At 43.8% G+C, this 24,481-nt stretch overlaps 1 protein-coding gene across 1 annotated transcript in view; it reads right to left on the reverse strand.

Moving 5' to 3' along the window:
• Positions 1 to 24,481, reverse strand: part of LOC147604314 (T-complex protein 1 subunit zeta 1-like) — a 91,858-nt gene that overhangs the window by 3,465 nt on the left and 63,912 nt on the right. The window contains exons 7-9 of the mRNA XM_086795684.1: positions 15,262 to 15,368; positions 218 to 332; positions 36 to 122 (exon numbers count right to left, since the gene is read on the reverse strand). Of these exons, the coding sequence (XP_086651810.1) occupies positions 36 to 122; positions 218 to 332; positions 15,262 to 15,368 (309 nt within the window). The remainder of the gene's footprint in view (positions 1 to 35; positions 123 to 217; positions 333 to 15,261; positions 15,369 to 24,481) is intronic.

A 24,481-nucleotide genomic window follows, 5' to 3' on the forward strand; every position in this document is an offset into this window, starting at 1 on the left:
GGGTATTTATAGGAGGGAAAATTTAGAAGACTTACACCATTCCTCGCCAGTAAATCGAGAGACATTGGATCAATGCCTTTTTGATTGATTACCACAAAACTCTTGTCAGTTCCTTCACAAACCTGCACATTTTAAGCAACACATCAGTTCAGACACTCAATACACTCCTCTAAAAGATAGCTGGCATGAACATGATAATCAAACAAAGCTCAGTTACCTTCTTCTTTAGATCAATTATCTTTTGAACTTTCTCATCTACGCTTCTCCGTTCAGCTGCAACCATCTGCTCCCTTTGTTCCGCATTGTGATAAAAGAACCCTGCATTTATCTCACTGAAAATTTTCAAGGTTAATTAGGAGTACCAGTTTGCACTTCCAGAGTAGTTTTTAGCATATAAAATAACCACTGCAATTATCTCACTGAAAAATTTCAAGGTTGATTAGCAGTTACAGCAAATACTTCCAGAATGGTTTTTAACATATAAAATAACCATCCTGGAAGGATGAAACCACTCTTTCTTTTTGGCCTGCCTTTGTAAAAGGTAGGCCTTGATATGAGGTCTTGGTTTTACCGAAATTCACACTGAGGTCCCTCTTGTAACAAAAGGCCTGTAAATTATCCAAGTATCTCTGCAATCCTGTGGCTGAGTTCAAGATGAGGACTATATCATCTCCAACTGAAAGAATAGATACCATCATCTGAACCACTCATGAGCGGTCTCTCTGCAATCCTGTGGCTGAGTTCAAGATGAGGACTATATCATCTCCAACTGAAAGAATAGATACCATCATCTGAACCACTCATGAGCGTTTGCCCCCCAATCTATCAATGAAATTGGAGATCTCATCAATGCACGAGGGGCAGAGTAGCTCTTGGTACTCTCATAGCCATCCTGGATGGGTTCATTGGATGTGCTCGTCACCTCCACTGGCACACGTCTCACGACATGAGGGATTACCATTGGTAATAGTTGAGGGTATCCTCTAAACACCTTCAGATTGAGATAGGGAGAGCAGGGAGTATACCAATACACAACAGGAGGAGCACATCTGCAGATTATGCACAAGCCAATGTCTGTTTCCTTCATGTTTCAAGGATTTCCATTGGACTAGGCATAGAATAAAGGTATTCGGCTAAACTCTAGCCTTAACACCTGGATGGGATGGGCTTTGGTTTTACAAAACACCACAGCTTGGGTGAGCTAGGTATTAGTCTAGTCTAAAGCTCCACAATGATCTGACCTTGGAGCTACACCATCTTAAATGCTCGAAATTTTCACGTACTTATGATTTAAGTGTATTTGTGCAACAACCTGAAAATTAGGGCTTGTGCTATCAGGTTTGTAGTCTATATTGGGTGTAGGCATGGTTACCAGATGTTTTAGCGAGAAACCACAAGAAACGATTAATCAGATTCAAAACCTTAAGTTTCAAAGCATTTTTTTTAAACGCCTCTAAAACAAAGGCCTCAAGCTTCCAGCACAGTATACATCTGCATATGTATATGCCTTACAAACATACACACACCCATGCCCTTGCACACCGAATGTAGTGTAATTGGTATAGACAAGTCTTGCTAATGAAACAATCAATGAGCAATCAAAAATGTTTGACCTTTGGTGTAAGCGTAGGAATTGGCCGTTTTTTTTGTTTTGTGTTATTCATTTTGCTTTTGTTTCTAAATTCAAGTTTTTCACCATTCCCAAGTATATGCGTCTCGTCCCCTTGCAGTGCCATAAGCACAGATGAGAGCCTTCTGTTGCCCCTCAACCTCCCCCCTGCTTAAAATCAAATACCACTAGTGGAACTGAATTCAAAACGGGCAATAGCTGGGGATGCTACGATTGCGACTGTGGAAGTGGGTGCCTTGGTAGACTTTTCAGCTTGCCACTTAGTGCAATCCTTCATCCCGTGTCCTGCAGTGTGACAGAAGAAACAACGGTTCTCTACCTTGTATCGTGTCTGCTCATCTGGCTGGAGGTAATCTCCAATGACGCCCTCCTTTGCTTTTTTCTCTGGAGTCTTCTTGGGCATGGAATCTTTCTTATTTCCTAATTTGACCCTACGAATTTTTCTTTTGGTCCTTTTGGTCTTTGTTGTTGTGAGCCCCCTCACCCTAGGTAGATGCCTACTCGGTAGATGACTGCTGCTGGGGCTTTAGCAAGATTAGGCTGTACCTGCTTGGGCTTACCTCCATTCAACATCAGTTCTTGATTCTAAGCGAGGGTCAGACTTCAATACACGTGCATAAGTCTGAGGCTCAAAATTCCCAAATAGGTACCTAATGTTTGTGCCTAAGCCTCTAATGAACTGTTTCAGCTTGTCTTCTTCTCATATACCCAACTATTGGGCCGCGGTAATGACCTTGTTGGAATAGGTCAAAACACGAGACCCATTGTGAGTGGGTTTGTAAAACTTGTCCTCAAGATTGGTCATATAGTGTGGAGGAAGAAAACGGGCCTTAAGGTCAGCCACAAAAGTAGCCCACTCAAATTGAAATTAGCTTGTGAATGGATCTGTGTGAAGTTGAGACCAATATTGCCATCAACTAACAGCTTCTCCAGTGAGTTGGGGTGCTGCCACATGGTCTTTGTCCTGTGGATCTCTGATTTTCGCTAAAGAAAAATGTGCTTCAAACTGATGAATAAATTGACAAGATCGCACTTACCATCATACTTACTAAAGTTTGGTAAGTTCGGATGACAGTGGTGGTAGGGGTGGTGCAGGATGAAGGATTCGGAGCCATCTTGGGGAGGGATGCCAAAATCTGTGCCATTGTCTACTGATGTTGCATATGCATAGCCTCCCAATTGAGTCTTAGCTCTAACTCTCGGTTGGCTTCTTCTCGATGGCAGATGTCTTCCTCACACTTGTGTGTGGCTTCCTTATCCCTTCGTTCCTCCGCACGTCTCTGTTCTTCTTTATTTTTTTATTCTTCAACTTTTGTTCTTACGTCTTCACGTCTTTCATCGTCTTTTCTTCTTTGTTGCTCCAGATCAAAGAACATTTTTGCCAGATCTAAGAGGCCTTCTTTGGGCTTCTCTTTTTCTACGGCAAGCTACATCTTCAATGAATTTATTTGCTCCATCATTATTCTCAAGAGCTCCTCTGTGCTTGGCAGAAGCATACTTTCTTTGGTCTGTCGCTTTGGAGACTTTGTGCCTCCATAACTTCCTATTGGCTTTCTTCTTGATGCGATGTCTCTCTCGACATGGTGGACACCTAGGTGGTTTTTCTAGACCATAGTATTATCATCCACTGGATGCTCTCACTTTTTAGGTAGCTGAATTGGGTCACCAACCTGATGCTCTGATACCAATGATACATGCATTGAGGTTGATCATGGTAACACATTGAGGTTGACATATTTGGATGCATTTCAGTTGCGGACAACTGTTTAGAAGCGGGGGGTAATGTCACCATTTGGCCACCCGAATGGTTCACTCTTGCTTTCACACTATGTACATATTGGATTAGTGTCCACGGCTTATGGAATATGCCTATGCAGGTGATTGACACGCGTCATGCTGTATAGTTGGATATGATATTCCGCTGGGACTTGATGTTATCATGCCCGGAATATCTGGAGGACTTGGCTTTCCGTTGGGACTTGTGCCTTTGTGTACATGCCTGGAAACGCCTGGAGGACTTGGCTTTCCGCTGGGACTTGTGCCTTTGTGTACATGCCCGGAAACGCCTGGAGGATTGACTTTCCACTGGGTCTGGTATTGCGTATACTTGCCTGGAAACACCTGGTCTTATATGGTTTCATGAACAGAAATTACTCATGCCAATGCTGCATTGCACAGCATCTTTATGTGTTTACCTGCAAATGAAATTGCATGTTGTTTTCATGCCTGCATGACCTATGTGTAGTTCCGGGTAAGGGGACGCCCGCCCGTGAACCGTGCGTGTGAAACTATCTGCTGACATGGTTGTGTGGTATGTGAACAGATGGTAAGTATTTTCCGATCTAGGCTCAAATAGCCCTTAGGACTTGGCCAATATTTATAAGTGAGTGCGTTCCCATTTCATTAAAGTTTGGACGCCCAAAAATCACTTATAAATTATGACCTCTTCCAAGTTCACACTCACTGAAGTCCCGAGGCGGACAAAACTCAATGTCCAGGACCTGATCCTCCCCTTTTACTCATAAATGGACATCTCCTCATGTCCCTTCACCTGATTGGACCCCAATTCACTTACTTATTAAGAGAAATTCGTGTTTTCTCTTCATGAGGATTTTTGGAGGCTGAAAACTCTGTTTTTCCACCATTTCTCTCCATTTCCAAGCTCTCGATAGCCATACCCAACTTGCTAGGGTGTTTTCCAAGCTTCCAAGAGTGTTTCCAAGTGCTAATCACTCTCCTACTCACTCCCAATGACTGAAATTCAGCAAAACAGCTCTCATTTTTGCCGTAATTTTTGGTCTTTTTGCTGAAAACCCTAATTTCAGCCTTCCTTTCTCAAGTTGAACCATAGGGGAAGCTTTCCCAAGGTTCCCTTCATCCTCTTGAAGACTTTTGTCGCGAAGGATTGCGGCAAATCGAAGATATCAACACTTCTAAAGCTTCCAATGCGAAGGCTTCCGCTTGCAACAACTTTTACGAAGACTGGTAAGGTAATTGGACAATGTATTGTCATTACTTACTCAGTAGAAGGGCAGGACTCCTTGTTTAGCCGCCCTGTGTAGTATTTCTCTTGTCCTATGTGCTCTTGAAGATGTTGCTACCTTGCTTGGTAGAACATAGAGCCAATGGTAGAGAATATGGGCACTGAAGTCGGGCCGGGCATCAAGGCAGCTCCTTGGTGATCTACATCGACATACCATTGTTTTCTAAATGCTAAATTTCATATGCATTGGCATGGAGGATTTGACAATGGATGCCCGTGAAACTATGTATTGAATTTCTTCAATCGTAATACAATTTACTCAAGGGAGGGGTCGGCCGTTCCGGCTCATTGTGTGCCTCTTGTCAATTCAGCAATTTACTTCTTGTATTTGAGCAAGTGTCCTTCAAATCTTAGTGTATTTAAGTGTATTGATTAGCATTGTGTTTAACCAAGTTACATTGGTATCAGAGCATACGGTTCTCTTTCACTTCTATCGTGAGAGACGATCACCGTGAACACTAGCTATCTCTACACTTAGAACATTATGGACAGCCATACAATGAATGTTGGAGATGCTAATACAAGAGGCAGGGACAATGAAATGCATGCCTCCAATGCTTTACAGGATGAGCAAACTCATGTGGTGCACAATAGGGAACTTGAATATGTGGGAAAGCCGTCCCGTGGCAAAGAGAAGATGCAAGAAGAAGAGTCCATAGTCTTGAGGGCTGAACTTACTCGTATGCAGGCTCTTCTCCATGCACAACAAGAAGAATTGAATCTCTATCGCCGCGAGGATCCATTGGTACATGACCGTTTGAAGGCCAAGAAAGCTGAATCTTATATGGATCATGCAATGGCAATGATTGCTCAAGAGTTGCACATGCAACCGAGAGATGCAGCACGTGCATACTTGGCTCGTACCGAGGATGCCTATGTAGAAAAGGCAACCATCCCACATGTCTTGGAATCCCCACAAGTACTCGAACAAGAACTTATGTCTAAGAGGATGAACCTCCATGCGATGGGAGAGGAACAATCAGTGACTTTACGCCATGCAAGAATACCTCATGTAGCCCGTGAAGGATACAATGTTTATGGCAGTGATCAAAATGTATGTCAAATGCCATTGCCGGCTGAAAATGTACATGCACAACACATGCAACATGGGCTGCAATTTTCTGTTGGTGCAGGTATTCCGCGTATCTCTCATGCCACTCATGCCTTCGAGTGTGCTCGTGAGGGAGAACTTATGGCTGAAAATGTATCAATGCATGTGGAGGGGCCAGCCATGCCTCATGCTTACAGGGCACATGTATCTATGCCTTATGCATCACCTTTTGGTCCAAAAATGATGCCAATTACAGGGACTGTCCCAATGGACAATCATGGGGGAAAACATGTTTAGATGCACACACATGCATCAAAGTCTCGTGACTTCAAAGCCGGAGACAAATCTGTGAAGTTTGACACATATCATGGAGAATACGATGCATCAAAGGCACTTGCTTTTATTGCCCAGTTTGATATTGCTTTCAGTGATGAGGATTTCACTCAGAAATCCATGATCCGGCATGTAAGCATGTTCATGAAAGGCACTGCTGCCCATTGGTGGCTCACGGAGAAGCTCTCACCGAATCCCGTTACATCATGGGAAGAGTTCAAGGAGAGGTTTTATGCTCAATTCTTGCCTCCCAATGCATTGAATGAGATAACAATGAAGTGGGATTGGGTAAAGCAAAATGAGAGGGAATCGGTAAATGCATATGTACAAAAGTTTTGGAAAGTGCTTTTGGAGGTGTCTCCATTTATGCATGTCACCGAGGCGGAAAGGAAGAGAAGGTTTCAATCGGGATTGCAACCCGTGTACAAAGCGGGATTACAAATGTATCCTGGTCATACCTCACACCAACTAATCGCAGCCGCCACCGCCACCGAGCAATTGGAACTCAAATTGAGTCGATCCAATAAGACTAAACCCTCATTTCAAGGCAAAGAGAGGGCTGTCCAAAACCTGCAAAATGATGGACAGCCACCTAAAAGGGACCAAAACCAAGCCAAATCAGGTCCAAAAGCTGAAAATAAGTTTGCTAACAAGCGCCCTTATAAGCCGGCAAACTTTGGTCTTAGTGCTGAGAAGAAGGAGCAATATATGCGTGAAGGCAAATGCTTTACTTGTGGCAGCACTGAGCACATGGCAAGAGCATGCCCAAATAAGAAGAACAAAGCTGAAAATGCTAATGTACCGAAGCCTAATGTGCATATGGTTCCGGATGTGCAGGGCAACACTTCACATGATAGCAAAGATAGGATTGTATGTAAAGCTTGGGGACAGCTCAAAGATCAACCCGCTTTGTTCATGTTTGATGATTGTGCATCGGAGAATTTCATACCCACTCAGATGCCAGCTGCTTTGGGTATTGAAGTGGAGGACATGGGTCCTCAAATTGAAGCAAGGGCTGCCTTTGTTGGTAGAGAAGTGCAGGTCATGCCTATTTTTGGCAAGTTGCGCATACACATTCAAGGCTATGTGGATCATGAGGATTTTCTTGTGGCGCCTTTGAATGGTTGTGATGTATTGCTTGGAAAGCCTTGGTATACACGTATTGATCCGTGCAAGGCTTACAAGACTAACAGGATCATCTTCATGCATAAAGGCCGAGAACATGTAATTGATGCTGGTGAAGAGGGTGATACCATTCCCCTTGTATCTCATGTACAAATTAAGAAACTAATGAAAAAGAGTGTTTTTGCGTACTTGATTTTTGTACGAGATCATGTTGAGAAAAACAATGTACATGTAAACACTCTTAGTAATGATAGGCTGAAATTTTTGCGAGAGCACAATGATTGTTTTGCTGATGAGTTACCAAATGAGTTACCACCTGTACGACCAGAAGATCATCGCATTGATCTTGTGCCGGGTAGTTCACCACCTAATAGGCCAGCCTATCGTGTAAGTGCATCCCAAAAAGAGGAGATCATGAAGAAGCAAGTGAATGAGCTTCTTGAGAAAGGTTTGGTTCAGCCAAGCTCTTCCCCATATTGTTCACCCGTCCTCTTAGTTCAAAAGAAGGATGGATCCTTTCGTATGTGTGTGGATTATAGAGCTTTGAATAAGCTTACCATCAAGAATAGGTTTCCGATTCCACACATAGACGACATCCTTGACAAGTTGGATGAATCGGCATGCTTTAGCCGAATTGATCTCAAGAGTGGATATCATCAAGTGCGTGTAGTGCCTGAGGATGTACACAAAACTGCTTTCAGGATAGCATTTGGGCTTTATGAGTATCTTGTTATGCCTTTTGGTCTTACAAATGCCCCGGCTACATTCAATAGAATGATGGATCGCATATTCCGTGGGTACAGAAAATTTACAGGTGTCTTCTTTGATGACATACTAGTCTTCTCGAAGACCGAAGAAGAGCATAAAGCTCATTTGGCTATTGTTTTTAAAGAGCTCCATAAGCATAAACTCTTCATAAATGCAAAGAAGAGTGAGTTCTTCTTGTCAGAGATACATTATCTTGGGCCTATTGTGTCCAAAGATGGAGTGCGGATGGATCCTGCAAAGATTGATGCAATTCGGAATTGGCCTGAATTGAGTTCAGTGCATGAGATCCGTAGTTTTCTTAGATTATGCTCTTACTACCGCAGGTTCATTCGGCACTTTGCATGGATTGCTTCTCCTTTGCATGATTTGACAAAGAAGAAGGCCGTGTTCAAATGGACTAATGTAGAGAGAGATGCATTCCTCAAATTGAAAGATGCAACTACTCATGGTCCAGTGTTGATCGTTCCAGATTTGCAAAAGCCTTTTTGTGTGGAATGTGATGCATCTGGAAATTGCATAGGGGTTGTCCTTAATCAAGAGGGACATGCCGTGGCTTATGAGAGTCGTAGATTGCATGATGCAGAGCTATCTCTTGGCATTTATGAGAAAGAGCTCTTGGCTGTAATTCATGCACTTACTATATGGAAACATTACCTTCTTGGGACTGATTTCACTGTGAAGACAGATCACCAGAGTTTGAGGTATTTTCTTACTCAAACTAAGTTGTCAGATAAGCATATGAGGATGGCCAATTTCCTCTCTATGTTTCATTTTCAGATCTTGCACACCCCGGGAAAGAAGAATGTAGTGGCCGATGCATTGTCACGAAAGCCGTATGTAGCAGCTATCTCGGTTGCTTCTCATGGGGACTTGTCTACCATGCGTGATTTGTATCATACGGATGCTGATTTTGCCACTATTTGGGCTGATTTGATGACTGGTCATGCACATGCCTCATATGTGATCAAAGAGGGTTATCTCATGAAAGATAATTGCCTATGTGGGGTGTCTGACATGAGGCAAAAGGTTTTGGATGAGTGCCATGCTCCTCCATATGCTGGTCATAGAGGTATAATGCCTACTACGCACATGATTGAGCAGTATTTCTTTTGGCCAGGTATGCGGAAGGACATAGAGGCACATGTACATGCATGTATCACCTGTCAAAAGGTCAAATTTGATAGGCAAAAGGTACCAGGTTTGCTTCAGCCATTGCCTATTCCCACGCAGCCATGGAAAAGTATTACAATGTATTTCATTATGGACTTGCCACGTACCCAACAAGGTAATGATGCAATTTGGACAATTGTGGACAAGTTTAGCAAGCAAGCTCATTTCTTGCCGGTCAAAAAGACCATCAAAGCTGAGCATATGGTTAAAATATATCTTGCACAAGTGTTCAAACATCATGGAATGCCGAAGTCCATTGTGGGGGATAGAGATCCCAGGACTACAAGTCTCTTTTGGCGGGCCTTATTTGATAATATGGGCACCAAATTGAATCACCCTCAAACGGATGGGCAAAGTGAGGCTGCAAATTCAGCCGTGTTGGATCTCTTGAAATGTTATGTGGCGGATCAGAAGTCTTCTTGGGAGAAGTACTTACCGCTTGTGGAATTTGCATACAACAACACGGTGCATGCATCTACGGGAAAGGCCCGGTTTGAGATTGTTTATGGTAAGGTGGTTTTGCCACCCATCCTTCGCACAAAGGATGTGATATTTGCAGCTGATGAGTATGTAAGAGACTTGGATATTGCTTTTGCTCAGGTGCGGACAGCCATTGCAAGGTCACAAGACAAGCATAAAAAGGCTGCCGACAAGCATAGAAGCCAATTGGATGTTAAAGAGAATGATTGCGTATTGCTGAAATTTGAGAAAGCAAGACTCGCAAAGAGGCCTGGCAAAGAGAGTGCATATCCTAAGCTTGCAACCAGGTACTATGGACCTTTTCGAGTGATCGAGAAGATCAATGAAGTGGCTTTCAGATTGGCATTACCTAGTCATTGGCACATACACAATGCTTTTCATGTGAGTCTTCTTCGCAAGTATGTAGGGCCGGAGCCCAGTGAAATGCTCATTAAGGATCCACCAGAAGTGGATGAGCTTGACGAGATCTTGCAACCAGAGCAGATTGTGTATCACAAGGAACGCAAGCTTGCTGCAGGCAAAGTTGTGAGGCGTTACCTTGTGAAATCTTCCCATTGATGCTAAATGGGTAGATGAAGAGTTCTTCAAAGATTGCCCCTATGTGCTTTAGACATATTTGGATGCATTTCAGTTGTGGACAACTGTTTAGAAGCGGGGGGTAATGTCACCATTTGGCCACCCGAATGGTTCACTCTTGCTTTCACACTATGTACATATTGGATTAGTGTCCATGGCTTATGGAATATGCCTATGCAGGTGATTGACACGTGTCATGCTGTATAGTTGGATATGATATTCCGCTGGGACTTGATGTTATCATGCCCGGAATATCTGGACGACGCTGGGACTTGTGCCTTTGTGTACATGCCTGGAAACGCCTGGAGGACTTGGCTTTCCGCTGGGACTTGTGTCTTTGTGTACATGCCCGGAAACGCCTGGAGGATTGGCTTTCCACTGGGTCTGGTATTGCGTATACTTGCCTGGAAACACCTGGTCTTATATGGTTTCATGAACGGAAATTACTCATGCCAATGCTGCATTGCATAGCATCTTTATGTGTTTGCCTGCAAATGAAATTACATGTTGTTTTCATGCCTGCATGACCTATGTGTAGTTCCGGGTAAAGGGACGCCCGCCCGTGAACCGTGCGTGTGAAACTGTCTGCTGACATGGTTGTGTGGCATGTGAACAGGTGGTAAGTATTTTCCGATCTAGGCTCAAATAGCCCTTAGGACTTGGCCAATATTTATAAGTGAGTGCGTTCCCATTTCATTAAAGTTTGGGCGCCCAAAAGTCACTTATAAATTATGACCTCTTCCAAGTTCACACTCACTGAAGTCCTGAGGCGGACAAGACTCAATGTCCAAGCCCTGATTCTCCCCTTTTACTCATAAATGGGCATCTCCCCATGTCCCTTCACCTGATTGGATCCCAATTCACTTATTAAGAGAAATTCGTGTTTTCTCTTCATGAGGATTTTTGGAGGCTGAAAACTCTGTTCTTCCACCATTTCTCTCCATTTCCAAGCTCTCCATGGCCATACCCAACTTGCTAGGGTGTTTTCCAAGCTTCCAAGAGTGTTTCCAAGTGCTAATCACTCTCCTACTCACTCCCAATGACTGAAATTCAGCAAAACAGCTCTCATTTTTGCTGTAATTTCTGGTCTTTTTGCTGAAAACCCTAATTTCAGCCTTCCTTTCTCAAGTTGAACCATAGGGGAAGCTTTCCCAAGGTTCCCTTCATCCTCTTGAAGACTTTTGTCGCGAAGGATTGCGGCAAATCGAAGATATCAACACTTCTAAAGCTTCCAACGCGAAGGCTTCCGCTTGCAACAACTTCTATGAAGACTGGTAAGGTAATTGGACAATGTATTGTCATTACTTACTCAGTAGAAGGACAGGACTCCTTGTTTAGCCGCCCTGTGTAGTATTTCTCTTGTCCTATGTGCTCTTGAAGATGTTGCTACCTTGCTTGGTAGAACATAGAGCCAATGGTAGAGAATATGGACACTGAAGTCGGGCCGGGCATCAAGGCAGCTCCTTGGTGATCTACATCAACATACCATTGTTTTCTAAATGCTGAATTTCATATGTATTGGCATGGAGGATTTGGCAATGGATGCCCGTGAAACTATGTATTGAATTTCTCGAATAGTAATACAATTTACTCAAGGGAGGGGTCGGCCGTTCCGGCTCATTGTGTGTCTCTTGTCAATTCAGCAATTTACTTCTTGTATTTGAGCAAGTGTCCTTCAAATCTTAGTGTATTTAAGTGTATTGATTAGCATTGTGTTCAATCAAGTTACAATCACCTTCATGCATAAAGGCTAAGAGTGTCATGTGCACGCTAGGGATAGGCAAATTGAAGAGCTAGAGTGTGATATGTTGTGGGCGGACATGTGCTTTTTGGTCTGCTATTGATAGTGTGTGCTTTTTGGGTGTTCCTTCCCTATTTATTAGGGGGAGGGGTACCAGTTGGGCACACACCGACAAACAGAGCACAGGAGTGCAAAGCGTGTGGAACCATCGCACAGGAGACCGTCGTCCTTGGGAAACAACCCCGGGTAGTAGAGGACACCAGATGAGGACGATGGCATGGCACTCACGAGAGCATGACGCTCTAGCTCATGGCTCAGTGGGAACGGCCAAGATTGTGAACCTTGCTCATGGCTGTCATGGTTGGGTGGCGAGTATGCCTCCATCCCCTTCATGGTTTATGGTTTGTTATGAAGGTCTGCCTTATGTCATGTGCACGCTAGGGACAAGCAGATTGACGAGCTAGAGTGTAATATGTTGTGGACGGACATGTGCTTTTTGGTCCGCTATTGATAGTGTGTGCTTTTTGGGTGTTCCTTCCCTATTTATTGGGGAGAGGGATACCAGTTGGGCACACATCAACGGATGGAACACAGGAGTGCATGGCGCGTGGAGCAGGAGCACCATTGCGCAGGAGGCCATCGTCCTTGGGGGACAACCAAGTTTAGGGTTTGTTCTGAAGGTTTGCCTTATGGGGAGATCATGGAGGTTTGACAGAGAGCATGTGATTTATGCCAGTGAAGAGGGTGATACTATCTCCATTGTATCTCATGTACAACTTAAGAAATTAATGAAAAATGGTGTTTTTGCGTACTTGATTTTTATACTACGAAATCATGTTAAAGAAACTAATGTGCATGTAAACACTCTTAGTAATGATAGGCTGAAATTTTTGCAAGAGAACAATGATTGTTTTGTTGATGAGTTGCCACCCGTACAACCGGAAGAAGCTCACTGTCTAATAGGCCAGTCTATCATGTAAGTGCATCTTAAAGAGAGGAGATCATGAAGCAGGTAAATGAAGGGTTTGGTTCAGTTGAGCACTTCTCCATATTATTCACCCGAAGGATGGATCTTTTCGCATGTGTATGAATTATAGAGCTTTAAATAAGCTCACCATCAAGAATCGAGGTTTCCAATCCCACACATACATGACATTCTTGACAAGTTGGATGGATCGGCATGCTTTAGCCGAATTGATCTCAACTGTGGGTACCATCAAGTGCATGTGATGCCTGAGGATGTACATAAAACCGCTTTCAAGACAACATTTGGGATTTATGAGTATCTTGTTATGCCTTCTGGTCTTATGAATGTCCAAACGACACTCAATCGAATGATAGATCGCATATTCCATGGGTACAAGAACTTTACAAGTATCTTCTTGGATAAGATCCTAGTCTTCTAGAAGACCGAAGAAGAGCATAGAGCTCATTTGACTATTGTTTTTAAAGAACTCTGAAAGCATAAACTCTTCATATATGCGAAGAAGAGTGGATTCTTCTTGTCAAAGATACACTATCTTGGGCATATTGTGTCCAAAGATGGAGTGCGAATAGATCTTGCAAAGATTGATGCAATTCGGAATTGGCTCGAATTAAGATCGGTGCATGAGATCCGTAGTTTTCTTGAATTATGCTCTTACTATTGCAAGTTCATTCAACATTTTGCATGGATTGCTTCTCCTTTGCTGACTTGGCAAAGAAGAAGACTATATTTAAATGCACTGACGTAGAGAGAGATGTATTCCTCAAATTGAAAGATACAACTACACATGGCCCAGTGTTGATCATTTCGGATTTGCAAAAACCATTCAGTGTGGAATGTGATGCATCTCAATGAAAACTGTAAAGGAGCTGTCCAAAATCAAGAGGGACATGATGTGGCATATGAGAGCCATAGACTGCATGATGTAAAGCTCTCTCTTGGCATTTATGAGAAAGAACTCTTGCCTGTCATTTATATACTAACCATATGGAAACATTAACTTCTTGGAGACTAATTTCACTATCAAGACAGATCACCAGAGTACAAGATATTTTCTTACCCAAGTATATGAGGATGGCTAATTTCCTCTCTATGTTTTATTTTCACTGTTCAAATCTTGTACACTCCAAGAAAGAAGAATGTAGTGGCAAATGCATTGTCACGAAAGCCGTATGTAGCAACTATCTTGGTTGCCTCTCATGGAAACTTGTCTGCCATGCGTGATTTGTATCATAGGAATGCTGATTTTATCATGCACATGCCTCCTTTGTGATCAAAGAGGGTTATCTAATAAAAGACAGTATGTGTCGTGCTAACATGAGACAAAAGGTTTGGATAAGTAACATGCTTCTCCATATGTTGGTCATAGAGGCATAATGCCTACTACGCACATGATTGAGCGATGTGTCTTTTAGCCATGTATGCGGAAGGACATAGAGACACGTGCATATATAACCTGTCAGAAGGTGAAATTCGAAAGACAAAAAACTCCAGGATTGCTTCAACCACATTGCCTATTCCCACGCAACCATGGAAAAATATTACAATGGATTTCATTATGCACTTGCCGTGGACCCAACAAGGTAATGATACTATTTGGACAATTGTGGACAGGTTTAGCAAGCGGGTTCACTCCTTGCCGGTCAAGAAGACCATCAAAGCTGAGCATATGATTAAGATATATCTTGCACAAGTGTTCAAGCATCATGGAATGCCAAAGTCCATTGTAGGGGATAGAGATCCCAAGACAAGTCTCTTTTGACGGACCTTGTTTGATGATATGGACACCAAATTCGACTTCTCATCAACCCTTGTGAGTTGCTTTAGGATGTGGGTGACATTGCCATACACATTCACACGGGCATGACATATAAGGAGTTTCGAGATGGTTGGATGACGCATGGTCATGATTTTGGTGTTGATGATACACATGGCTACATGGCCATCTCTAGTGATACAGTTCACATTTAACACCCCCTTTGAATAGAGATTTCACATTTCTCTAGAAAAACCCTCAGATGTCTTAGCAAGTATCTCATATTTTGATGCTTTTACTTTTCGTGCAAGCAACACAAGCTGGGCTGCTAGCCCAACTGACTACATTAAGGTAGTACTCATGTGCCTGAACCCAGTCCATAAAGGCTCAGCATGCCATTATCCCCATCACACACATCCAAACTACAAACTGTATAGTGTGTACTATATTTATATGCACTCCTTAACAAATCATGGCCAAGTGTGACGCATACTGTGGACCTAACTAAGACTATCAAAGACTCAAAATAATTGATTGATCCGACTCCAAAAACTGAAGTTTAGTAGACCAACAGAGATAGATAACACTTTATGTGAACCACACCTTTTTTCATATTCTAGTGAGACATTGCAGGTAAGGATGTAACAGTTTTCAGCCCGTTTTTTCATATCTGGGTGGCGTGCTCCATGATCCAGTACCAACCCTTCAACCTACACAAGAACTCAGCAAGCAAAGCATTTTGAGAAATGAACAATACAAACACTCCTAATGACTTTACATTCTTATCGCCCTTCTTTCAATACTCAGTATGGAAAAGCACCATTGGAAATCATCAAAATCTTAAGTTTCACTGAACAGCATGCATTATCACATGCATCAGTATGTCCCATCAGATGCATATAGACATACTTAGCCAGAGCAGAAAAGGCAGAGATCAGGAACCTAATCTAAACCCAATGTAGAGAATTGCTACTTATTAGTGCACAGTTTGTATGGGAAGCACGAATGGGTTTGTGCGCAAAAGGACAAGGATAAACCGCCCTGAGCAACTGGCATTGGCCACAGAAGCAGGGGTAGCAGACAGAGTAGCCAAGCATTCTTGGCTTACAACTCAGCTGGACCAGCCAGCATAGCTTTTAGGTATTTATCAACGTCCAAGCTGTAGCATATGTCAAAATTGTGCATGCCCTAAAAGTGCAACTAGGATGTCATGATGGTTTAAGTGTTCGGCCCTTATGGATGACCCATTAATGCTCCTTGGTCCATGGAAATTGCAACTTGGCTTTTCCAGGTGACAAACCTGGGGCTTATCTGACACCAAGAATGACATGATCTCTGCTAGCTGTCTAAAACCTCAGAATGCCTGGCTAAGCAATCTTGCATGGTTTGTTGTTTGGCTCCTCTATGTCTCCTGTGCTTACTTTTCCAGCACGGCTGATTGTACACATTTTTCAGCCAATGTAAGTGACTCAAACCATGTAAGACAGCCAACCATACAATACACTTGAGAAAGATGTAAATGAGACACCCTCACTGGCTAACTTGCATAAGTCCATCTTAGAATCCTAGGTAAGTGTACTAGTGCACATTAAAAAATCCTTCAACAGTCCAGGCAAGGTGGCAGCATGGACGTACATCAGCATCTTTACCAGCACCAACTTCTCTGACCATGCCCCAAATCCCTTGCACGTAGGGGATCCTTAGCAGTAGGGCCCATCTCAGACCGCTTCATCTTGGACCCAAAGATCTGCCAGAGTGTTGAGGAGTTCTAAGAGTCCTACAACTTCCCCCCCAGGCACCACAATTGCAGCTCTTGACAGGGCTCTCCACGAGAAGAGTTGCTTTATGCAGGTGACAGGTTTCAAGCTTTTCGGGAGCAAGTGAGGAGTCTCTGCCACAAATTAGCCTCGCTCCAACATCTTCAGGAGCAGACCCTGGACTACCCTTGGATTGGTGCCCAAACGGAGGCAGTTCGCACTTTCACCGGAGGCCCTGGAGATACAGGGCATGGAGTACAGATATCATGTATGCACTGCCTCCTGGACTCAATCCCGGGTGACTGGAGATTTCTTCTTGGCCTCAAGCTCCCATCACCGCAGGGACAGCAGAAGCCCCGAGAAACTTATTGGATTCTCTCTTCTTGGACAACGATACAGAGTAGACCTTGCCAGCCCCATAGTTGTTACGAGGCGCACCTCTAACAGTTCGAGGTGTAGGACTGCCTGATCAAGGCATCCACAAAAACAAAAACAAACCAAAAATAAATAAATTGCTGGTTTGAGTCTTTAGATGGGGCTTTAAGGACCCAAGGCAGCCCCTCTCACACACACTCTCTCTCCCTCATTCTCTCCCTCCCTCCCTTATGCCTTTCTCAAGACCCAAAGTTCAAAGTTCAAACACACTACGATGATGATGTTTTTTATACCCACTTTTGGAGCTCTCTCTATACTCTACCGGTTCATTTCATTTTACTTTGTACCCTTGAATCTTGATGATGTATCCAGATGATGAGGATGGACTATTTTGGTCCCATAAGTCATTTTGGCCTTTTGCAGACGTTTAATACAGCTTTCTTTCTTTCACACACACTCTCTCTCTTCCAGCGCCTACAGTCATTGGGGATCCCATCAGAGAGAGTTTGGGGCATCTATGCTTTATATGAGCAGGTCTTCGGGCGCATACAATGCCCCGGGGGGCTATCTGATGTTATTGCTAGCACCATAGGTGTGAAGCAAGGATGCCCACTCTCTCCTACACTATTTGGGCTATACATCAATGAGGTGGCTGACTTCATTGGTCACGGTGGTGGGGACGGGGTAGACATCTCAGGTACCACAATCCACATTATGCTATATGCAGATGATATTATTATGGTCTCTGAGTCACGATGGGACTACAGCACCATCTCCATGCATTGCATGACTTCTGCACACAGAGGGGGACTTACACTGAACCTTGGGAAAACCAAGGCCATGATTTTCACACTCGCAGGAGGACAGGTAGAGGTGGTAGACTCATATGTGTACCTCGGGATTACATTTACGACTCCGCCGAGAAGATTTACTATGGCACAGGCAACCAGGGATAGACTCACACGAGGGTATGCAGCACTGGCCATGCTAGAGAGATAGTGTCACCAGGCACACTTCCAGGAGACCTGCACGAAGGGGTGGTTGTTTGACACACTAGTCACCCCTGTTTTGATGTATGTTGCAGCAGTATGGGCACCTGGGCTCACCACCTCCACATGGTCTCAGATAGAGAGGCCTCAGATTCTCATGCTCTCACGGATGATCCGCAGCAAACCCTCCGTCCCACATGACATTGTACGGACGGAGTTTGCTGCACCTCCTATGCTAGTAGAGGCCCTCTTCCAGGCGATCTGCTTCATACAGAGGATCAGAGATATGCCATCAGATCGACTCTCACATAGAGCTTTTGAGACGTCCAGGCAACTCGCAGAGAGTGGAGATAGGAGATCATGGTATTCACAGATGATACAGTCGCTCACTCAGCATGGTCTTGACATAGATCACTCAGTATGATATACATGCACCACACATCCAGCTCTCTCACAGTGAGAGGAACAAAGTCCTTCGGCAAGATTTATGGCAACGATACACTCAAGAGACTTGGATTACACCCATTCAGCCTCCACTGCCGAAGATGCTATACTACAGAGATCAGTTTATGCGTATCTCAGCGGATGGATTCATACAGAGACCTGGATACATGGATGTGTACATGCCTCACAGTGCCCAAGTGGTGATTGGCCAGCTCAGAGTGTCATCACTCCAGCTTGAGATTGAGGCAGGTAGGGCAGCACGGATCCCCAGAGCAGAGAGGATATGCATACTATGCGAGGAGGAGGTTGAGAGTGAGGAACATTATGTATGCATATGCAAAGCATATAGTGTCATTAGAGAGAGATACACCACCATCTTCAGTGGACATCCCTCACTCCCCCAGATCATGGAGTCCGCAAACCAGCGCAGATTTTGGCCAGTTCTTGCTAGAGACACAGTGCCACAGAGAGACACTGCTACGGACTCATACCGCAGGGAGAGGTGGGCGACAGCTCCAACTCACTAATTTCTTCCAGAGATCTATCCCAGTGCCTACCCTGACACAGGAGGGGGTTACGCTCCAGCACGTTGCGGACCTCCGAGCCAAACGGAGACCGAGAGCACCAAGCTACCAGACTCCCAGACTACATCAGAGGGAGATCACAGGGTACGGGCTCGACATCAACACCGTATCCAGGAGCGGCTAGCTCACTTACACTCACACCCGGAGATCATGCTCCGAGGTATTTTTGCCTCACCATCGCCTATGTATCACATATTACACCCCCATTATGGTACTGGTTGGAGCTAGACAGATCTGCATTGCATTCTTGTTTACCCTGCGCATATAGGTTGCATACTGAGCCTCAGTAGTGCTCCATCCATCACACCCCCCAACTAGCTCAGTACTTTCATAGTTTATTTCATGTTCATTTTGTCCTTTTTTTTATGGACATCCAGAAGATATTGACAGTTGTACATTGATTTGTCTCATAGGTCGAGTTCGGCCTCTAGTAGACGTTAATACAGCTTTCATTCTTTCTTTCTTTCTCCCTCCCTCATACACACACTCTCTCTCCCTCTCATTGCAGCTAGCCCCAGAGTATAGCCGCACCAGAGGCACACTGATTGATTGGGCTATAGAGCTAGGGCGGTCCAGGTGCCCCAAGATGAGAGGCCCATCCCGACACCAGCGGAGACTACAACAGAGGATCAGGACCATACTAGGACGGCATGGGAGACGTCCAGTCAAAAAAATTACCATGGAGGACATTGAGGATATCCGCCATCGACCGATGAGAGACATCTTTGGATAGTGATATATATGATGCTTACCTTTGTTGCTGGAGTTTTCCTTCCCAGATGTTATCCATTAGGAGCTCCTACTACCTTACTTTTCCTCATAGTTGTTGTTTCAGTTTCAGTTAGTTGTTTAGTTGTTTTAGCTTTTCTTACACAAACATTGTATCAGATCCACCAATTGTTGTAACCTTTTTGGTCTCATAGGTCAGTCATTTTGGCCTTTTGAGGACGTTAATATATCATTTCATTTCTCCCTCTCTCATACACCCCCTCTCTCTCCAACTTTCACTATATATATATATATATATATATATATATATATATATATATATATATATATATATATATATATATATATATATATCTATCTATCTATCTAGGCTCATACATATAGTGAGAGAGAGAGAGAGAGAGAGAGAGAGAGAGAGACTAGAGTGTGTATGTATGAGCCTAGATAGATAGATAGATAGATAGATAGATATATATATATATATATATATATATGGGACCAATCTCTACATTGTTATATAAAGAATGTAGATGCTAAAATATCCATGTATTTCTCGTTCCTTGGAGAAAGGTTCTTGGCTTTTCCCATACAACCCAACCTATTTGTACAAATAGATGGAAAGGTAGATACAGATATTTAGCAGTAATTAAAAGAAAAAATTATTTGTTTCTTTTTACCGGTACCGCTCTACTAATCAAACCAGAATATTGATTTAGATATTTTATGTAACAATTTACTATACACACACACACACACTCTCTCTCTCTCTCTCTCTCTCTCTCTCTCTCTCTCTCTCTCTCTCTCTCTCTCTCTCTCTCTCTCTCTCTCTCTCTCTATATATATATATATTAACACGCCTCTAACGTCTCTAAAGAATACGAGTCTTTCGAGGTGCGTACCATACCCGCCTCGTACCAAACGCCTCTAACAACCTTGGCCAACCCTGCCCCATGCTTGAACCAGATTATGGTCTCTCTCTTTCCTTTGGCACAAGAAACTCATGGAAGCCAGTTTCAGATGACCTTCAATGAAATTATGTCTTCAGGTTTCCTTCTGATAGAGGACCTCATCCACCTGAACCCCAAAGAAGGGGGTGATTTTAGAGATGCATCATAATTGCTTGCTTGGCATCACCTACAAAATCCTTGCCAAAGCCATTAGCAACCGGTTGCAGCCATATCTCCCTAACTTGATCCAAGGCATGCAAATGGGTTTTATCCAAGACAGGGCCCTCAACAAGACAACCCGTGATCCGCCATATCGATGGCAAGACTAAGCCTCTTAGTCCAAGTTCAGACCACAATGAATCCAAGAGTCGCTTATATAGTGCTTATTGTCGCTATAAAAATAGTCCATCCATAAGTAGCCAATAACCTTGGATTATGGAATTTGAACCTTAGCCACCTGAATCCGCATGCTTCTCCTAATCCCAAGGCTCCCCTAACCCTGTGAAATTGGTCCCTAACCCCAAGGGTTAGTGTTAGGTACGTAACATAGCAATACTTCTTGACTTTGAGGAGGCCTACAACATGGTGACTTAAGCAATTCTCAAAAGTACAATGCTCCGGATGGGTCCTCAACCAAGTCTCGTCCTCGTACAAGGTGTACAAGAGAATCTTTTTTTGATGTCTTGCTCTATTCTTTAGGCTGCCATTTCCTCTCCTTGTTCATGGTGGAGGCCATAAACAACTTTTTGAGATCCCAAGGCACAAGTTCACATGGCCTTCGCCTTCCCATCCACATGGAGAAGCTTCTCGACTCAAAGTTTGCAAATGGCACTACAACCTCTCTCTCTCAGGCAAGGGGAACATGCAACATTTTGCCTTGACGATCGAGGAGTTTTTCTTGGCTTCAAGGGCATAGATCACCTGGCACAAGTATGGATCTCCGCCACTCCAACTTGGCTTTTTTGGCAAGGGCCAACCAAACATCCCTACTACCATGTGGTACATTACCTCCATTCGACCTTCTCTTGCTCTTGCATTGGCCAAATTTAACACCCCATATGTAACTTTCTTCGGGCAAGAGGGGATGGTCATGCGGCTCAGGCCAAGGTAGCCAAGAGAGTCTTCATTACACCACCCCCCCCCCCAAAAAAAGGGAGATTAAGGATCATAAATCGAATGGTGCAAAGCAAAGCCCTACTCAGAAAAATAGCTTACATGGGGTAAGGGGGGGATTCCTTTCTCAAACTTGCATCAACCCACATCCTCATCTGCGCTAGCCCCTAATCCCCCAGTGTCAAGTGGATCTTAAGTGGCTTCTCTCGACAAATTCAGCACCTCTTTTGAGGATAATGAGCCACACACATTTGGATTGTTTACCCCCTCTTCAAAAGCGGACTAGTGTGTCCCCGAGTGGCACACGAGGATATTCCGTTTCCACGACCACAATGACACATTGTGTAACAGGTCCATGAGACTCGGAACAATAGACAGACACTTCAAATACCAACAGAACTTGGAAACACAACGAAAGAACCACAAATAAAATAAAGAGCCGAAACGGCCGGCCCCGTGTAGGAACTTCTTTATTCAAAGAGAAGCTTTTACAAGAAACCAAGGTGTGGGTGTGAAAAGCACCGGATTTTGCACCACACGTCAGCAAGGCTTTTTTCCCATATCACTATCCAAGAATACGAGCAGCACCAAAGGCTGTCCCAAACAATCACAAAAATCAGCCTTCAATCACCACCTATTGTACGGCCAAATCAATGGGAGAAAATATAACTGGCTGAAACCACATGTGTGGGTTCTGTACGGCTGTGCGGATGCTGAACAGCTGCTGAAAGCTAGTACTGTTCTACGGAGGTGGTTAGGAGAAGCTGTGCACGGCTTGTGACCAGCAGCCAAACAGAGAGGAGAGAAGGTGATGTACAGCCTGTGTATGACCAACTGAGGCAGAGCAAGGAAAACAACCAAGTGCTGTCAGCTGTACGGCCAACACACACAAGAAAACGGAAAACATGACAGTTGGCGACTTGCTGTGTACGGCCAACGCAAGGAAACCACCTGCAATCAGCTGTACAGCCAAAACCACCAGCTTCGCCTGCTGTACAGCCCATGCTGAAGGGAAGAGAAAAAGCTAGTGCCGACCAGAGGATATGGGTGCTTGCTGATTTTTTCCATTTTTGCCATAAGTGGCTGAGTATGCCCAAAATATCAGCTTTTGTGCTTCTCACAACTTGTAGCCCAAGTTTTCTCTAGGCGCCTCTTTCTGTCCACCTATTCATGCTCAAAAAAATAATATGTCCAGCCCGTCATTAATGATGTGTGAACACACTGACTTATAAGCATTATAAGTCGCATTAATGAATAAAATCCCATGTTGCTCATGCTCAGTAGCCATCTTTCACGCCAAACTTTGCCAATGAATGCTTCAGCTTTCTTTTGTGGAAATCCATGTCTCACCTTGGTTCTGTTCTGTGTATGGGCTTGCCCCAAAACACTCATCAAGACTAGTGAAGGGACCAAATGGTGACATCCCCTCCGTCTTATAAAGCAATTGACCAGCCTGATACCACTGAAGTATTGCAGATCAACTGCCAATCTATAATATTTCATAATCCGAGTATTAAAGCCATAAGTCCAAATCCATTATTACCAAAGTGAAATAAACTTTATCCATATCCAGAGTAAACAACTTTGATAATAACTTGACATAGGCACAAGAGCCAATTGTGTCCGAAATATTCATAAATCCATATGTAGCTTTAAGTACTTGCAAAAGAAAAATAAGCAGAATACATATCCACAAAACATCTTGTCATGCCATTCAACTGCATAAGAGCACCACTTCTATGATCCATACGCATGCCCAAGCCAAACATGCTTCACATGTTCATGTGGATCTCCAAGTCAATGACCCTTCCATGAAACCATAAATGCTCGCCAGAGTTTCCTCTTTACTCGAGAATACACTCAATAGGGTCACCAACCCTTCCATGAGTCCAAATACTAACTCACTAGAGTCACCAAGTCTTCCATAAGTCCACAAGGTCACCAACCCGTAGTCACTCATTGGGGTCACCAACCCTTCCATGAGTTCATGAAATACTCACTGAACAAAGTCACCAACCCTTCCATGAGTTCATGAAATACTCACTGGACAGAGTCACCGACTCTTTTGACTCATAAGAGTCACTAGTCACTGGACAGAGTCACCAACTCTTACTTCAATGCAAGTACTCACTCACTAGAGCCACCAACTCTTCCATGAGTGCAATATAACATAAGATAAGAATGAATCACAAGCATCGAGATCCTGGCTCTCCATAAACATGTCTGTGATAGATAGTTTTACAAGCATTTCGACCGAAGATAAAAATGACCTACCTCTCCACAATATGTACACGTAGGCTACCACGAATGTTGTTTCACACTAGCTCAGGGTTTGCTTCCAAGTGCTACTCTTCCCCGAAACTCCGAAGGAAGAGAGGAAGCTCGGTGAGGATCTTCAGTCTTCAACTCTTCCTCAAGAGATGCCACAGAAGCCAAGAGGGGCCTCAACTTCACCTAGCATGAATGACTCATCCAAATCCTCAAGTGAGCATTTTGTGTATTGCTCAAGAGGTTTTGGGATAAGAAAATCACCGTTAGGTTGTACCTTGATGTCACCATTCTCCCAGAGGTACTCGAAAGCTAAGTCTACGGGACCTATCGGCGTACAGCTATGCTAGATCTCCGAAGATATCCATAACCCACCGATCACAAGCTACCATTCCAAGTAATAACCTTTCCACGTACTGGTAGCATCGGTATTTGCTCCTTCTGGGCATCTAGGGTCTTCTAGAACCCTGTAGCCATGTGCTCCAACAATGTTTTGACGTCATATCCCAATAAAGCTGTTCTATACATGGTATAGAGAACTATAAAAGTCTTTCGAGTCTTTCCCAAAATCTCTGCCCTTTTCCAAACAGTCTGGAAAAGCTGCGCTCTAATACCAC

The sequence above is a fragment of the Cibotium barometz genome, chromosome 62 (assembly GCF_041138505.1).
Source record: "Cibotium barometz isolate CiBa-2024 chromosome 62, ASM4113850v1, whole genome shotgun sequence".
Taxonomy (NCBI): domain Eukaryota; kingdom Viridiplantae; phylum Streptophyta; class Polypodiopsida; order Cyatheales; family Cibotiaceae; genus Cibotium; species Cibotium barometz.